Source organism: Loxodonta africana, chromosome 7, assembly GCF_030014295.1.
Source record: "Loxodonta africana isolate mLoxAfr1 chromosome 7, mLoxAfr1.hap2, whole genome shotgun sequence".
Taxonomy (NCBI): Eukaryota; Metazoa; Chordata; class Mammalia; order Proboscidea; family Elephantidae; genus Loxodonta; species Loxodonta africana.
The window spans coordinates 87,386,113-87,405,105 of record NC_087348.1 but is presented as its reverse complement, the minus strand read 5'-3'; the positions used below and the strand labels follow the sequence as shown (position 1 = coordinate 87,405,105).

Sequence of the window (18,993 nt, the reverse complement as noted above, 5' to 3'; positions counted from 1 at the left end):
ATGGAGCACTTCCTAGGTCAAATGCTGTGCACAATGCTTTATAAACGTACCTGATTTAACCTCAGGACAACCCAGCACAGATCCCTGCCTCTGGGCCTGCTCCCTCCAGTCTATTCTCACACAGCCGCTGGAGTTACTTCTAATGGGAAAGGTCTGGAAGGAAACAGACCTTTTCTAACTCTAAATAGTGGTTACTCTTAGAATTTAGACTAAAGAGGTAGACATAAGGGGACATTTTAATTTATTTCCATATGATTTGAATGTTTTTTTAAAGCAAGTATATCTTTTGTAATTAGGAAGAGAATATATGATCATGTCACTTCTCCTTTCAGCCCTTCAGTTGCTTACCTCATCTCCCACTGTTCTTACACTCTCTACTCCAGCTTCTTTCTGTTCAGATCCAGCACTCTGCTTTCTTGCCACCAGGATTTGTAAGTGTGTTGGGTCCACCTGCTTCACTATAGAAGATCTGGCTACTCAGCTTTCAAGTCTTAAATACCACTTCCTCTGGGAGGCCTTCCCTGATCCCCTCCTTTGTTCTCCCTCTGCACAAAAGTCTTCTCCCACCATAACCTTCAACACATTTTGCTGTAATTTTATGCCGAATTGTTATCCTTCCAACAGACCGTAAGCTCCATGAGGGCACAAATCCCAGCACCTGGACCAGTGACTAGTACAAAATAGGCTATTTGAAAGTAATTGTTGAATAGTTTGTATTTTGTGGTTGTGGAAACTGAGCCTTAGAGAGGTTAAGTAACTTGTCCAGAGCTCTCAGCTGGTATGTTTCCAAGCCAGCTTTCCTACCGTTGTACACTCCCAGAGTCCATGTTCTTTCCACTGAACCACGCACATGAGCAGAGGCAGATGCAACCCACAAACATGCTTCAGAATATGGGTCTCCTTCCTGGCCTTTACTGCTTCTGACACTTCTGTCTGATTTCTTCCAGTGTGGTGCAGGTCCTGCTTGCCGCTGGGGCTGACCCAAACCTTGGAGATGATTTCAGTAGTGTTTACAAGACCTCCAAAGAGCAAGGAATCCATTCTTTGGAAGGTAAGTGTGGACTGCCCTGCTGCTCTGAAAGTTTTCCTCCCTGTGTCTTCCTGTAGCCCTGCTCTGTGCCAGCTCAACCAACAACTCGGAGTGAGAGCCTGTCTCTTCTCTGGGAACTCATGTATAACCCAGTGGACTTGGAACAGGCACACGTCACAGGCTATTCTGAATCTATAACTTATGTCACTTCAAAAGTCTTGCAGAGTGAAATAGAGGTGTGATTTTGTGGCCTATGGGGAGAGCTGGAGCCCTGGTGGCACAGTGCTCAGCTGCTAACCAAAACATCAGCAGTTCAGATCTACCAGCTGCTTCTTGGTAACTCTATGGGGCAATTCTACTCTGTCTATAGGGTTGCTGCGAGTCAGAATGGACTCAAGGCCAATGGGTGGTGAGGGGAAAACATTGATTTCAACTAGTGTTCTGTTCAAGACGGGGGCACCAAACCTGTGGAGCCTCAGATGAGTGGGCAGTGGAGCAGGTGTCAGTGAAATAATTAAAGCAGCTGCATAGGAGCCCTGGTAGCTCAGTGGTAAGAGCTTGGCTGCTAACCAAAAGGTCTGCAGTTTGAATCTACCAGTGGCTCCTTGGAACCCTGTGGGCAGTTCTACTGTATCCTGCAGGGTCACTATGAGCGAGAATCTACTCAATGGCAACAGGTCTTTGTTTGTTTGTTTGTTTTGCATGGGATGTGGATTTGGTCCTCTTCCACTTCTGGCAGACCTACCCTGCCCCAGAGCTAAAAAATAGCCTTGCTACTTCCTCAGGAAGAAACCTCAGGGCCTCAGGAAATACCTCAACACTGCTCTGAATGCTGCCCCCATCCCAATATGTAAAATATTATCCTTTCGATGGAACTGGCTCCTCAACGTACTGTATGATTCAGGACAAGTAGTCAACTTTCTCCGTGCCTTGATGTCTATGCTTGAAAATGGGGTCATCATCAGTGCCTTCTCTGGGATGCTACGTGGATAGTTGTTTCAAGATCTGCAGAAGAAAGGGTGGTGTGCACCTGTACCAGAGCCCAGTCACATGTCTGCTAGAGGGCTCCTGGATAGGTCAGTTGCGGTCACCTGTGGTGAGTAATTCTTTGAAAGTGGGGTCAAAAAGATAGCAGGTTGTTTTGGCTACAAACAGAAATGAGTACTTTACATATGAACTTTTGGTTATCCAGACTGTCCCTGCTTCCTGCCCATTATCCTGGATCACTCATTCAGATTCCCCTCAGATTTCCAACAACAGGGCATCTGAGTGGTGGCTGCTTTAGTGTTGGCAGTGATGCCAGGAGGACAGACAGCTTTGCTGATTGCCTGACAGTCGGAAAATTAGCTTGGAGGAAGGTTCAGGAAAAGGGAGCAGTGTGCTCAGTCTTCGGAGCTGTCAGTAAGGTTGGGATGTGGTAGCCCCAGAGCAGAGGGTATCATTGCTGCCTCACAAAGAAAGCTCCTCAGATTGGCAGCATGAGGGATGTCCAAGAGCATCAGGACATTGCTCCCCAGGTAAAGTGTGAAGTTGCCCTCCCCCTGCCTCACCACCTCTAGAAACCTGGTCTTCTGTCAAGGCTCCATTGCAATGACTAGATCCTCCACAAAAGCCTTCCCTGTACTTGCTAGTAATAGCAACCTGCCCTCAGCTGCTCTTTTGAATGTTCTCTAGATCTTGGCCTCTTATATGTCTGTTTGAACTCTGATCTGCCCGTATGTCATTCTCTCCTCCCAGCTGACAGTTCCTTGCATGTGCGGACCATGACCTATGCCTCCTTGGGTTACTCACCGAGCCTGGAGGAATTATGTTCATTTTATGTTTCAAACATAAACACTCAGCACAAAATCGCCACCCTCAGCTCTGTCTTCTGTTCAGGTGCTTTCACCAAAAATCAAGGAGGAACATTTGCTTAGGGGGCAGGGCCATGTAAGAGGGATAAGATTATTTGGGTGCCTTCTCATCTGCTCTCAGAATCTCAGAAAGTTTCAGTAAACATTTTTGATTTCACAAGATCTCAGAGCTGGAAGGCCATCTAGTCCAACCTCCACAGTCACACGAGTCCCCACCCCCTAGTGTAGGAACCCCTGCTGCAGTGTCCTGACACTAGCATCAGACTGTTTACTGAGGCAACCCATTTCATTCTTAGCTCTAACTGTGTTTAAAAAAAAAAAAAAAGAAGAAGCCTCGTTTTATTCAGAAGCCTGCCTCCCCAAACTCTCTCTTACAGTCGGTTTGTACTAAAGTTGAAAATCATACAGAACATGCCCTCTCTCTCTGCCCCACAGTTCAGCTATTTTAAGGTAATAACCATTTCCCTATTTTCTCCTGTTTTACAATTCGTTCAACTGATTTTCAAACGGTGTTATTTTCATTCTGTCCTTATCTCGTCCTCTGGATAGACTATACTTTCTCAAGGTCATTACTGAAATATCACTTCTCTTGATTTGCCCTCTATGCTTCTCCCAATGCAGACCATGTCTGCTTTCAAGTTTTGTAGCTTTGTGTTCTAATGCTTCTCTCCAGGTTGAAGCTTACATTCAACAGTCTAGATCAGCGGTCAGCAAACTTTTTCTGGAAAGAGCCAGATAGTCTGGCTCCTCAGGCCAGACAGTTTCTGTCATGACGACTCAACTCTGCCACTGTAGTGCAAAGGCAACCATAGATGGTATATAAATGTTCCAATAACAGTTTATTTACAAGAATAGGCAGCAAACCAGATTTGGCCCTTAGGCTATAGTCTGCCAATACGTGTTCTAGATATTTTCTTTTTTTTGGTCAGCCTCCTCTGAATTCTTTTTAACTCTTATACCAGCCTGCCTACATTCCAGATAGATAAATGGACAAGAAAAAAATTGGAAAAGGCTATCATATCTCTCATGAAATAAAGATAAAAATATTAAAATCTTTTTTTATTTTGTATGATCTACAAATTTAATGAGTAGGCTTTCTGTGAGTTCATTTGTTTAATTAATATTTATTGATCACATTCCTATGTATACCAGGCACTGTCCTAGGCACTAATGAATTAGACTGATAAGATTCCTGCTATCATGTACTTTATGTGCTAATCTTTGATTAAAATGTGCGTTAGAACTCTACTAAGTACAGAATCCCAAAGCATATGACAAAAAATTATCCTCCAGGACTGTTTTGATCCATTGTTTAACGTTCATGGTATTATGTTTGTTCAACCAGCTATAAATCCACCAAACTTCTTTCTATTCCAGCCTCCGTTTCTCCATCTTGTTCCCCAAAATTGTAAGAAATTTGCTCAGATTTCTCTCAAAAATGTGCCTAGCATTTGTTTCATTTTCTCTTCCAATAACTCTTTCCAAAAAGGAAATTAGGTTATACTGACATGTTCATGTCTTTCTTAGGGAACCCATCCTGGTGCCCAATAATCTATGAAGTGTTTAAGAACCATTTTTAAAAATACATTCAAGAATTTTGTCAGGAATTATTGATAAATTCACTGTGCTTCAGCTTTCAAGCTCTACCTCCCTCCACCCTTTTTTTTTTTTTTTAATTCCAGACTACCTTTGCCTGCCTTATTCTTATCTTATTCTCCCTGGTGTATCAATTTGGATGTGCTCTGCTCTCTTTACTTCATGTACCCTGCTTCTGCTTCTGACTCAGGGGCCTAAAGAGTTATATTCCTTTAGCACCATCTTCGGGCTCTCCTCTCTTCTTACCACTCAAGGCCTTTAGCTCTTTCTTAATTGCTTTTTTCTTTCCATTTTCTATTTAAGGCTATTTCATTCTTTCATCCATTCAACCAATATGTATTGAGTGCCTGCTGTATGCAAGACACTGTACCTAACTCTGAGTCATTCTCATTGATGAAGTAGGTAGAAACAAGAGAGTCCTATGGTTCTCCTTTCTTTGAATTGGATTGACATTTTCATGGGCAGTTATCTGAGTTGTGGGATGGGGGCGGTGTGAAAAGGATGGAGTAGGACAAGAGGTGCATGACATCCTCCCTTGCGTAGAATGTGTAGGCTCAGAAAAGTTGGACAGACTTTCAGTATTGGAGCATAGAGTCAGTGCCAAAGTCCATCAAGTTCACTAGATTTTTGATAGCCATTTCTGGGAGCCTCAGCCTGTGTCAGTACTCAGGGAAGGTGGTAAATTATAGTTTGTGACCTTGGCAAGCCCTCCTTAAACCCCAGTAATGCATGTCTTGTCTACTTTATCGGTATTGTTATGAAGATCAGTAGATAAAATGTGTGATTTGTAAAGTGTTCTATGGTTGTAATTGCTTATTCGTTTCTTGTATTTATAATTTAACATGCATTTACTGAGTACTGGACACTCTGCTAGGTCTTGGGAATATAAAAGTGGATATACATGGTCTAGGCCCTCATAGTGCTGCCAGTCAATTGAGAAGACAGAGCTGTGAATAAGGAATCACAGTACAGAGTGATAAATGCAAAGGTAGATGTACAAAGGATGTAGGTCGCTCTGAAAAGAAAGCAATGAACTCTGTGAGCAGGCTGGTGTCTGGGAAGTATCACAGCATAAGTGACTTTGGATTGGGTCTTAAGGATGAATCAGATTACCAGGCAGGCTGAGTGGGGTGAACCTTCCAAGCAGAAGGAATAACACAGCACGATGACATGGGGGTGAGGAGGGGGGTTGCGGGTGGAATCGTTTACCAAGACTGGAGAGGTAAGCAGGGCTACACATGGGAAGGACTTTGTAAGACAGTTCTAGGGAGTGAATATTGTATCCTGAAGACCATTAAAAGATTGTAAGCAGGGGACCATTCTGGAGGGGTGGTGGATGAAATTGGAGGAGCGAGATTAGCAATGGTTCTTGACCTTTTTTGGGGTGATAAGCACCATTGAGAAGCTATGCTCCTCTCCCCCAAAATGCATTATAATTTTCTCGAAATTTCTAAAGGTGATCTTTGGGAATGGAGAAAATAAAAGTTAGAAAAATATTACGAGGAGATTGAGTCTTAGTGGAATGTGGGGCTTGATGGAAGAGGAGACATCCATGGTGACACCTTTGTTTCTGATTTGTGGGTCTGGAGCTCGAAGGAGAAGTCTGACAAGAGATAGACATTTAGGAGTCACCAGCATTTGCTTGATAGTTAAAACAACAGGTGTGAGTGAAATTGCCCAAGGAAAGAATTTAAAGCAAGGGAGTAGAGGCGTAAGTTAAGGACATGTCCCTTACTCAGGAATGCCAGCATTCAGATGTGAGAGGTGAAGTGGATCAGGGCAAGAAGCCTGAAAGTTACCGGAGAAGCGGAGTTGTTTTTCCCTCAGAGAAGCTTTCTATCTGTTCTGTCTGCTCAGAACAGACACAGCTTAGAGAGGAAAGAAACTTCTCTGTCCTCCTCACCGAGACTGTGTCATCAGTTGTTTCATTCCTAGGGAAACCCTGCTCCTGTATTACCCATGAGTATTGCCTCTTAGAAAGAAGCCTGCTCAGCTGAGTGCCTTACAGCATCATCTACCCTTGTTCAAGGGTAGTGTTTCTGGGTAGAGATCAAACTTGCTAGTGCAGGTGACCCAGGTCTGCTTGGTAAGCAAACCTTATTGGCCTGACTGTTATGTCCATACTCTTAACTGTCAGGTTGGTGTCTTCAGAGGCACGATGGTGCCCTGGAGGAAAGTCACGCTTCTGTGCCAGCCAGTCATGGTTCATCTAAGCTGTGTCACTTACTAGCTGTGTGATAAAAATGTGTGATAGTGAGCAAGTAATTTAAGGTCTCTGAATTTCAGTTTTCTCATCTGTAACCCATCTTACAGGGTTGTTACGATGATTAGAGATGTATGTAATTGAAGCACAGTGACGTTTGATGAAGAATTTCTCTGTGGAGGTGGATTTTGGCTCAGGGTAAGGCAGGAAGCCTGCCTCAGGAGTGAGCAACGCACCACTCCAAGGTGACTAACAGAAGCTGGACGTGTGCCCATCAGGAATGCTGTAAAGGGGATTCTTGCCCTGGGGCCTTGGATTATATGGTCTCCAAGGTCCACATCAGCCCTGTGATTTCTAAGGTTCCAAAAGTCTGTAGCTTCACCATCAGGGCAAGAAGTGTACTTAGAAGAACTGGGATTTGATTTTGGCTTTAAAAGGTGAAGAGGAGGGAAAACAACAAAAGATATTCCAAGTAAGGCCACAGCTTGAGCAAAGGCACTGAGATGGGACAAATGAAGGGGGGAACATGGAGATCACTGTTGCTCCTCTGCCAACTCATTCCCTGTCTCAAGCACATTCCATTCAGTGCCTTGAGCTCACGTGCCTGTTCCAGGAGAGTTCCACTTGTGGCTGGGTGATGGGTGGTAGGGCCCAATCCTCAGGTGGAGGAGGCAGTAAATGAGTGGTAACAGTAAACAAGTCGCCCAGCTGGGGATGCCGCTGGCTGCTTGTAAGTAACTGTTATAAACATGGGGTGTCTGGGCTGTCAGAAATGCAAGCGAGCACTCAGAGCGCTTCTCATATGTACAATTAAAACAATAAAACACAGCAGAAACGTGGCCAGAGCAAGGCTGTAAATCAGCTTCTCTTCTCGGCTGCAAGTGACAACTGAATAAAGATGAGTCGTGCAGAAGCTGGGTCGGCATAGGGTCTGTCTAGTGGTAAAGGGCCTGGCTTGCCAGGCTCGACCTGCCAGGGCCAACCCCACCTGCCCCAGTGGGCCCCTTCCTTATACCTCCACCTTCAGGGGCTGCATGCAGGTCCTGACCTGCTCCAGCTGACCTCCGCATCTCTGTGTCTTCAGATAAGGGACAAGACGGTGCATGCTGGCGCATCACTAACCAGTGGACAAGTGCCCTGGCGTTCAGGAGGTGGCTAGGAGTCCCCACTGGCGGTAATGGAACTGCTTTCTATAATATTTCTCCCCCTGCCTAAAACATTGCCTAAAAGTGGGCTCATCCCAGCTCATCTACTCATCTGGTTGCTGTCTATGTTAACCTAGCACCCACTGCGTGCCCAGCCTGCACAGGCGCAGCAGAGCTCAAGCTCAGATGGGAGTAATAAGTCACTCAAGGAAATAAGACTCTCAGGTGGCATGCATATGAGTTGCCTAGAGAGCTTGTTTAAAAGAGATTCCTGGACCCTACCCCCAGAGATTTTGACTAGGTAGGTCTGGGGTGGGGCCTAAGAATTTGCATTTCTAACAGGCACCCACTCTTTGAGTAGCATGGCCTAGAATACAGGTGTTGTGGCTTTGTGCTTGAACTGCTTAAAAAACTTATCTGGACTCCTTCACTTCCCTGGAAGAGACCTTATTTTGTCCCCTTAGGCTTCACTCCTAGAGAGGCTATGGGCTTATTATGGTATTATGGGTGTGCAGAACACTTGATACTGTGACATTTTGAGCAATTTTCTGCACCTCTCAGAGGCTGTCTGCTTATTTGTAAGATAGAAGTTATTGGGAGAGTTAGAGGTAGTATATTTATCTCTAACCTAAAGCGTAGAACATAGAAGGAATTCCATTAATGTAAGCTTCTGTTTTTACATCATCATTATCCTCGTCATATCCTTATGAAACTACATTCAGAGTCTTTGAAACAGCCCTCCGAATGCTTTTTTGTGGTAGCAAACTGTTATCAGCAAACAGCCAAATATTATTTAGAGTCCAAGGAATGGCTTGGCCATTACCTAAACTGTGTTACCTCAGGCAGTTTTCTTTATCTCTCTGAGCCTTGATTTTCTCATCTGTAGAGAATAATATTTCCTAATTCATGGGCTTGTTGTAAGTATCAAATTGAAGTATTTTTGAAAGCACTTGAAAAAATATAAGACATCATGCAAATGTAGGATGTTATCAATAACAGTAATTAATATTAATAAAGATTGAAGACATGACCAAGAGAGTATTTGACAAGGATTCAGTCAGAGGTACAAATGACATGAACTGTCAGAGCTCAGAAAAGAGAATCTGTGTGACTGAAGCAGTCAAGGAAATAAAGTGAGAGTTGAGCCTCAAAGTATAGGATGGTTTTGTAAAGATTTCTGTGGGTTGGTATAGTTGGGTTTGAGTAGAGAAGGGATGTTCTATGTCCAAAACTCTTAAATGGAAAGCAGAAAAATAAGTTTCAGGCCAGCAAGCGGACTCCTTATGGTGACGCATCCACACAGCAGAAGATTCATTTTTGAGAGTAGTGAGCAGTAAAAATGCAACAGTAGTAGACTGGGGCCAGATCAAGATGCTTAGACTTTATCCTTCAGACAGAGGGGAGCCTTGATGGTTCTAGAAGACAGGGCATTGCAGGAACTGATTCTTCCATGGTGGAGGAGCAGGGGCAGGTGATGATGAGATGTCAACAATGATGGTAGCAGCAGCAGGTAACATTTATTGATACTATATGCTCACAGCAACCCTATGATGCAGGCACTAAAGGAAACTGAGGCAGAGACATGATGACAAATGCCAGCCGAACTGTCTCCTGCTCTTGTATAGAACTCAACAACCCGTTCAGCTTGTATATGCCTCATACTTAGGTTAGAACCTCTGGCTTGTCCAAAGTCTTGGAAGGCGTAGGAACTGACCAGGCCAAAAACTCTCTGACAAGTACTTTTAATCAGTGTCCCTCCCTCTTCCTCATCATTGCCCAGGCCCATGCAGAGCCTTGTCACATCTCCAGGGCTGGTGGTTCTACATGTCATTTCTCAGCAGCCTTGGCCATTGCAGAGTCACCAGCATGCACGATGCACCGTCAGTCCGTCTGGCATTTTGGCCGGCTTTGAGACTACGTCTATCAGCCCGTTAGTTAATTGCTTCTACCCTTTTAGCCCTCCAGACCTATATATATATATTTGACTAGGAGCGAGAGATTGACTAGTTGACATGTTTTATTAAAAAGAATAAATTTTTTTGCATTTATAAAAATAAGAAAAAGCAGGATGGGGTGGCAAAGAACTAGTCTTATGATTTTTAACTGATTTACATATTTTGTGTATAAATATTTTTTCATCAAAAGTTCTGAATCAGGGATAGGTCCCACACACCACACAAAATATATTAGAGACATTTATATGGATAGCAGGAAGGGAGACAGAGGGCTGAAATTTTCCAGGCACCCAGTGATTGATGGGGGCTGAGGCTCCCCCTGACGCTTTATTGAGTTTCCGATGATTATCTCTCGCTGAGACATTTTTTACAGATGACGGTCGAGCTGTCACAATGGACCATGGGGGAAAAAAAACCAACAATAATAACACTTTAATCTTTTTACTGCACTGCTCCCTAGTATCTCAGATTCATCTTCCCTGACGCACGCAGTTCATTATTCTGCCCCTCCCTGGATGGGAAATAAAGGAAAATAAATATATATGTAGACACACTTACCCACATACATACACATACACATGGAGTATATAAAAGAGACCACCTCAGAACCAGAGAGGGGCAGAATTTATTGTTCTTTTTGCAAGTGTTGAGGTTTATTAGTAGAGATGCTTGGTTGGCTTGGAATTGGCTATTAATTACAGCATTTTGTATTTATTTTTTATTGCGAGTTTTTAACATCTCAAAGAAAAGGCAGAGGAGAGGCAAGCAGGTGTAGGGATGGGGAGCGCAGAGGGACCAAGTTTGACCAACCAAGCAGCATAGCTAACTCAGAGGTAAAAAGAGCAGGCTCCTTCCGCTTGTTGCCAGCCCTGCCCCTGAGGATCCCTGGAGCTGAAAGAATACTGCTTTGGTTAGGACTGGGGGAAGGGGAAAGGGTGAACTCAGAGTAATTACAGGACAAATCAAAGAGAATCTAGATACCTGTGGTATGTTGCTACTCTGAAAATTAGGAGAGATGGAGAGTAGAAGTAGAAGAGATTCAGACAGTTTTGATGGGTCTATAGATAAATGAATAACAGATTCTTAAGAATTTACCCCACCCCAGAGTGAAGAGGGGTGGAGGGGGACATTTGCCCCCAAGCACAAGTCCAAGGGGGCACTAGATGAGGCACGGAATGACTTTCTGAGGCACCACAAATACGAGAGGCACCTGACTGAGGCAGCCCAACAAGAGGGGGGAAAGGCGTTTCTGCTGATGCGTCACTGCTATCGACATCTATTTGGCTTGAAATTGGGGGGGTGGGGGGGACTTAGAGATCACCCCCTGGGCACTGGTTACCTTCGCTAAGCCCTTGCCCTATCCTTTGAATGTGATAATGTGAAGGGGAGATATGGACTCTGGAAAACAAAGGTAGGAATCCTGGACCATACGTCAAGAACGCTGAATTCAGAACTTAGTATCTCCGATGATTACAAAGAAGGGGAATAGATAGATCAGCACTTAATGGATTTCAAAGAGGAAAGAAGAAAAATAATGAGGAAAAGGAAGAAGTTGTCAAAAATATTTATAGTAAAAGGATTAGCTGTTAGCTGGAGTTTTTTCTAAACTAAATCGGGGGCTTTAGTTACTTAAAAACATGAACCCAAACACTGGTCGCTTTGCTAACGTCAATAGGCAGATTCAGTAAGCAGATATTACCACGAAATATATGAAGGAAAATAGAAAGAGGCCATACAGACAACTGTCACTAATTTTCTGACTAGAAATGCCGTCCCCGTTCCCAGGGATAATCCAGATGACCTAGAACCTTCCACAAGTGGAGTTAGTACCACAACAGACAAAATGCCAACATCATCCAGCTTTTCTCCTTCGTCAGAGTAAATTTTTATGATTCGTGTGTTTTTTTAATGTATGTATGTGTAAAAATGGCAGGGTGGGCTCTCTGACCTCCTCTAACTTCACAATGCGGAAGGAGAATCAAGATCAACAGCCCAAGGCTGATTGCTATGAGGCAGAAGTCAGACATGCTTCCACCCTCCAATCTTTTTACCAATTCTGACACCTACCATCCCTCCCACAGCCCTCTCTGCGTCTCTGCTGGGTTCAGTAATTTGTTGCAGTGACCACACAGAACTCACAATACTCATGATTATGGGGTTTATTAGGGAAGTAACAGGTTACAGTTCAGGTTCAGGAACGATCAGGGTACAGTTCTTCAATCAAGACAGCCTCTTCACAGCTATGCCGATAGGCATGCCTCTCCCTGGCCCTGTGGCCTCTGCCCTGCTGGGACAAGTATTACAAAGCTCTTTTAGCTCTGCTGATAAGTATCTGGAGGCATCCCACCCAGCCAGTAAGCCTTGGCCGAAAGGCACTCTCTAGTTCCATGGGTCGGTGAGCCTATGTCTGCCACGAGGTACCTGGAGGCACCTTATTCTGCCAGAAGCCTCCTGCCTGAAGGCGCTTAGCTCTCTTGCTCCCTGGATCAGCACGCCCACTGTAACCACCTTGCTTCATGGACCAGAAAGCCCCACACACCATCTCCTGCCAGTCTCCTGGTTCTGCAGCCACCACTTCTCTGCCGCTGCCTCTTGCCATCTCTCGTGTTACAGCTCTCTCTTGCTCTCTCGTTCTCTTCCTCTTGCTCTCTTTCTTCCTCTGTCCTCTGAGTCTAGTAGGTCTCAGTACAGTGACTCCAGGTCCAATGGTCACAACCCCACTCTTAGATTTTCTTTCTTCTTGGTGTTAGTAGGTCCCCCTCTGCTCTGGGATTGACTGTTCTTTTAAGCCTAGCAGGATGGCAAAGCTGACCAATCCCCTCATTAGGGTTCTGTGTACCTTATTTGCATGGTCCCACCCCCACAAGGGTCCCATGCACCTTATTTACATTATTAGCGAGCTATCCAATCTCCTTGGTGGGCCACAAGCACCTCATTTGCATGGGAGTTACAAGACTATCATATTAAGTAATTCACAACACTGTGGTATTTATGTATTAAAATATATATATAAGTTTTATATGTGATGTTTCCAACCCCCAAAGACAAAGATCCAATTTATAAAGATACTGATAATAATAATGAAAGCTTAAAAAAAATGAGATATTCAACTTACATCAGAGCCAATTTACAGTGGAGTTGTCGGAACGGAAACACTGTCATAAGTTGGGAACTACCTGTATTCTGTTGTGATCCATAATGTTTTGTTTTTATACATATATGTGTGTGTGTATTCACATATGTGTGTATATATATATATATAATTTTATTTTGTTGTTGAAAATATACACAGCAAAACATACACCAGTTCAACAGTTTCTACATGTACCATTTAGTGACATTGATTACTTTCTTTGAGTTGTATAGCCATTCTTACCCTCCTTTTCTGAGTTGTTGTCCCCCTGCCCAACTAACATAAATTCAGTGCCCCCTAAGGTTCCTATCTAATCTTTCAAGTTGCTATTGTCAATTTGACCCTCAAGACAGATATTTTTTACTAGTTAACAATGAGATTTTCATTGGCTAATTTTTATAAGTAGATTGCCAGGCTTTTTTTCCTTGTCTTAATCTGGAAGCTTCACTGAAGCCTGTCCACCATGGGTGACCCGGCTAGTATATGAAATACTGGTGGCATAGTTTCCAGTGTCATAGCAACGTGCCAGCTACCACAGCAAACTGACAGACGGGTGGTGGTCCGTCTCCATGGGTTTGCCTATTCTGGATATTTCATACAAATGGAATCTCACAGCATGTGATCTTTTGCAACTGGCTTCTTTCACTTGGCATAATGTTTTATCTATGTTTTAGCATGTATCAATACTGCATTACATTTTATGGCTGAATAGTATTCCGTTATATGAATATACCACATTTTATTTATCCATTCATCAGTTGATGGACATTTAGGTTGTTTCCACTTCTTTGGCTATTATGAATAGTGCTGTTATAAATATTGATGTAGAAGTTTTTCTGTGAACTTGTTTTAATTTCTCTTGGGTATATTCCTAAGAGCAGAATTGCTGGATCATGTGGTAACTCCAACCTTTGGAGGAACTGCCAGATTGTTTTCCATAGCAGCTGCACCATTTTACATTCCACCAGCAATGTATGGGGATTCCAATTTCTCCATATTCTCACCAACACTTGTTATTGTCTCTGTTTTTTACTTTAGCTATTCTAGTGGGTGTGAAGTGGTATCTCATTCTAGTTTTGATTTACAGTTCTCTAATGGCTAATGATGTTGAGCATCTTTTCATATGATTATTGGCCATTTGTATATCTTCTGTGAAGAAATACATATTCACATCCATTGTTCATTTAATTGAGTTTACTATTGAATCCTATGAGATGATACCATCCCTGTTTTGCAGATGAAGAAACTGAACCTCAGAGATGTTAAGTATTTTTATCAAAATCATATAGTTAGTGAGCTTTGCTTCCCAGTCTGACTGACTCCAGTCTCCATGCTCTTTCTAATACATCATACCGCCCACTATGAATTCATAATGAGGTTCACCAGGGCCCTCTTATGGGGACCTTGACCAGCTGGAAGGGAGCAGGGAAGGGAAGAGTGGGAAGTCTGTTTGAAGAGATTAACTAGGAGAAGCCTCTGAAAGTCAAACAGAGAAATGTGGATGCATTGCTGGGTTCTGAGACAAGAGAAGAACATGTTAATTTAAAAAGTGCCATTTTCATAGGGACAATGTTAGGAGCCCTAATACATGGCACAAACACTATAGAAAACATTATGAAGAACGTAGAAGAAAAACTAGATAACTGGGAGCTCCTAAAAATCAAACACTTTTCTTCATCCAAAGACTTCACCAAAGGAGTAAAAAGACTACCTACAGACTGGGAAAAAGTTTTTAGCTATGACGTTTCTGATCAGCGCCTGATCTCTAAAATCTACATGATAGTGCAAAAACTCAACTGCAAGAAGACAAATAACCCAATTAAAAAATGGGCAAAAGATATGAATAGATACTTCACTAAAGAAGACATTCAGGTAGCTAGTAGATATATGAGGAAATGTTCACGATCATTAGCCATTAGAGAAATGCAGATCAAAACTACAATGAGATTTCCTCTCACTCCAACAAGGCTGGCATTAATCCAAAAAACACAAAATAATAAATGTGGAGAGATTGGAACACTTCTGCACTACTGGTGGAAATGTCAAATGGTACAACCACTTTGGACATCGATTTGGTGCTTCCTTAAAAAGTTAGAAATAGAACTACCATACGATCCAGCAATCCCACTCCTTGGAATATATCCTAGAGAAATAAGAGCCTTTACACGAACAGATACATGCACACCCGTGTTTATTGCAGCACTGTTTACAATAGCAAAAAGATGGAAGCAACCAAGGTGCCCATCAATGGATGAATGGATAAATAAATTATGGTATATTCACACAATGCATCGATAAAGAACAGTGAGGAATCTGTGAAACATTTCATAACATGGAGGAACCTGGAAGGCATTATGCTGAGTGAAATTAGTCAGTTGCAAAAGGACAAATATCGTATAAGACCACTATTATAAGAATTGAGAAATAGTTTAAACTGAGAAGAAAACATTCTTTTGTGGTTACGAGAGGGGGGAGGGAGGGAGAGTGGGAGAGGGGTATTCACTAGTTAGATAGTAGATAAGAACCACTTTAGGTGAAGGGAAAGACAGCACCCACTATGGGGGAGGTCAGCACAATTGGACTAAACCAAAAGCAAAGAAGTTTCCTGAATAAAATGAATGCTTCAAAGGCCAGCGTAGTAGGGCCAGGGGTCTGGGGACCATGGTTTCAGGGGACATCTAAGTCAATTGGCATAATAAAATCTGTTAACAAAACATTCTGCATCCCACTTTGGAGAGTGGTGTCTGGGGTCTTAAATGCTAGCAAGCATCCATCTAAGATGCATCAATTGGTCTCAGCCCACCTGGATCAAAGCAGAACACCAAGGACACAAGGTGATTACAAGCCCAGGAGACAGAAAGGGCCACAAGAACCAGTGACTACATCATCCTGAGACCACAAGAACTAGATGGTGCCCGGCTACAGCCGATGACTGCCCTGACAGGGAGCACAACAGAGAACCCCTGAGGGAGCAGAAGAGCAGTGGGATGCAGACCCCAAATTCTCATAAGACCAGACTTAATGGTCTGACTGAGACTGGAAGGACCCCAGTGGTCATGGCCCCCAGACCTTCTGTTGGCCCAGGACAGGAACCATTCCCGAAGCCAACTCTTCAGACATGGATTAGACTGGACAATGGCTTGGAGAGGGATGCTGGTGAGGAGTGAGCTTCTTGGATCAGGTGGACACTTGAGACTATGTTGGCATCTCCTGCCTGGAGGGGAGATGAGAGGGTGGAGGGGGTTAGAAGCTAGTGAAAAGGACATGAAAAGAGAGAGTGGAGGGAGAGAACAGACTGTCTCATTAGGGGGAAAGTAATTGGGAGTGTGTAGCAAGGTGTATATGGGTTTTTGTGTGGGAGACTGACTTGATTTGTAAACTTCCACTTAAAAAAAGCATAACAAAAATGATTTAAAAAAAAAAGAGTACCATTTTCTAGGTGCCAGTCATTTCCTTTTTCCCTCACTATACTTTATCATCTCTAATCCTTACAGCAATCCAATTAATAGGTATTAATGTCCCCATTTTACCTATGAGAAATGTGCAGCCCAGAGAGATGAAGTAGTTTTCCAGAGTCACTTAGCTGAGCCAGGATTAGAATCCAGGTCTCTCAGAGTCCAAATTCTGAATTCTTTCCTTTCAGAGATACTCCGTAAAAGAAAAACATTTTGATGTCATTTGTAGCATTGACAAGCTCTTGAGGGCAGGGCCTGTTTTCCATTCCCATGGCCAAGCTCATGGGCTGTACTTAAGAAATGTTTGATGGGTGAATGAGGAGATAGACTAGAGTATATGATATAGAAAAACCTAATTCCAACTGTGATTTTTTTTTGCAGGGAGAGTATAACTGGGGTATTGAGTTCCTTCATCCTAAGGGTGGCGCCCCAAGGGCTTTGTTCTAACTTTATACACTTAGAGCCTATGAATACTATTTCTGGTGCCCAGGCATCCTTGGCTTCCCTGGATGGTACAGGTAGAGGTAGGATGGGTTTGGCCAGCACTGCATCTATCTTGTGTTCTTCACAAGAACATTAGAGTGAGAGGGACCCACTGAGATCACCTAGTCTAGTGCTCCTGAGTATCCTCTGAGGACCAGTGAAGTGGGCTTTTAAGATGTACATTTCCAGGCCCTGCCTACTGAATCTGAATTGCTGAAGTAAGGGCCCAAGAATCAAGAATTTTTAAAACAATCTCCCCCAGGTAATTCTGTTCCTACTAAACTTCAAGAACCACTGATATAGAAAAACTCCTCAACTTTACAAATTGATAATCTGAGGCACAGAGGGTTTCAGACACGTATCAAATTAATGAAAGAGCCATCTTCTAACCCATTTATCTTTTCTTTTAATCCATTGTTCTTTCTGTTCCCATACTGCTAAATTCAGACAAAAATGATTGGGTGCCCATAGCTTTTGGGATAAAGTCCAAAACCCTTCTCAGAATCAGGCTTCTGCCTGTTTGGCCAACCTCGTCTCTGCCCACTGCTCCACCCTCCTTCACTCTCCATTTCCAGCTCGCTGCAGAACTCATAGTATCTTAAATGGACAGATAGTCCAATCTTTCGATCTCTGGCCTTTGCAGATCCCGGTTCCTCTCCTGGAAAGCCCTTCCTTACCTGGCAAGCTCTTCCTCATCCTCAAGACACTTCTGGGAGATTCTTCTCTAAGCCAGATTAACCATGCTCCCTCTGGGCCTCTGTGCATTTGTGTCTTTTAAGATGTACATTTCCAGGCCCTGCCTACTGAATCTTTCTTAGGCTGGGTTCTCTAGAGAGGCAAAACTAGTAAAGCGTATAAACATAGAGAGATTTATATCAAGGAAACGGCTCATGCCATTGTAGAGGCTGGAACATCCCAAGTCCATGGGTCAGGATAGAGGCTTCTCTCAATGCAAGTAGCTGAAGGGGCTGGTGAACCCAAGATCTGCAGGTCAGAGAGCACGGCTCTTACTCACAGGCTGTGAAGATCGACGAATCCCAAGATTGGCTGGCAAGACTGCACGGCTTCTGATTCACGTAGCTGCAGTAGCTGGCGAACCCAAGATTGGCAGATAAGCTGATAGCTCAAGTCCCAAGAACCAGAGATCAGATGAACAGGAGGCAGCCACAGGATCCAGAGCAAGCAAAAAGCCAGAACATCTGCTTATATTTGGATGCAGGCCACACCCCAAGGAAACTCCCCTTCAACTGCTTGGCTACTCACAGCAGATTCCATCATGGGAGTGATCACGTTTAATAAACACTGGGAGTCATGGTCCAGCCAAGTTGACACACAGTCTTAACCATCACACTGTCTCATTGCACTTACACAATATTGTAGGTGCTCAGTAATGGTGTGTTCATGGGTATGTAGGTGGATGAAAAAAGGTTTATTTGCAGTTGCTACATAGAATATTGAAGCAATGCTACATGAAATACAGGAAATGTTAAAAAAAAAAAAAAATGTACCATCCTCCATGAAGATCCTAGGATCTCTAAGGGGGGTCATAGCAGAGGGCAAAAATTTAACAAAAAAGTATTACAGGGGGTGTTGGAAGACAATAAATAATTAACTGCTAAACGTATGCACACAGTCAGTGTTATAATCATTTACAGCAGAGCTGAGAGAAGAGGACTTCTAGATGAGGAGGACTTTAATAGGGCTTTAAAGAACAGATAGGACTTAGAGCGGAAGATGGCTGTGGAGACTGTGGAAGTAAATGAAGGGGCTTGCCCTCTCCAAGGATGGTCTCATGTTGACCCAGCACAGGGAGTCTCCCTCTTGCCCTTTCCCCTGGCTGAAGATATGTGCAAGAGGCAGAGCTGACAGCTCCCACAGAGGGTGAGGAGGCAGTCTACCAATCCTGGTAGTAGGATAGCTGTCTCTCAGGTTATAGTGAGGATTTGATGAGATGATATATATAAAACACCTACTAGAAAAAGTTCCATTTATCTTGAGTATTATGAATTCCCAAAAGAAAGTCAATTTGGATTCACTTTTTGCATGAGCTCCCCATACTGTTCCTGATTTGAGTGATGGTAGAAAAGATGAAAATGATGAAATGACGTCAGTTCCCCAAGTTGGGAAGTCAGAGGCCTCT

At 43.3% G+C, this 18,993-nt stretch overlaps 1 protein-coding gene across 2 annotated transcripts in view; it reads left to right on the top strand.

Annotated features, from left to right (window-relative positions):
* The window catches only part of CLPB (ClpB family mitochondrial disaggregase), a 174,636-nt gene that overhangs the window by 58,975 nt on the left and 96,668 nt on the right, over positions 1 to 18,993 (top strand). The window contains exons 4-5 of one of the 2 annotated variants that reach the window (XM_023538993.2): positions 948 to 1,051; positions 7,767 to 7,856. In XM_023538993.2, coding sequence (XP_023394761.2) covers positions 948 to 1,051; positions 7,767 to 7,856 — 194 coding nt within the window. The remainder of the gene's footprint in view (positions 1 to 947; positions 1,052 to 7,766; positions 7,857 to 18,993) is intronic. The other variant, XM_010599603.3, reaches the window with a different exon arrangement.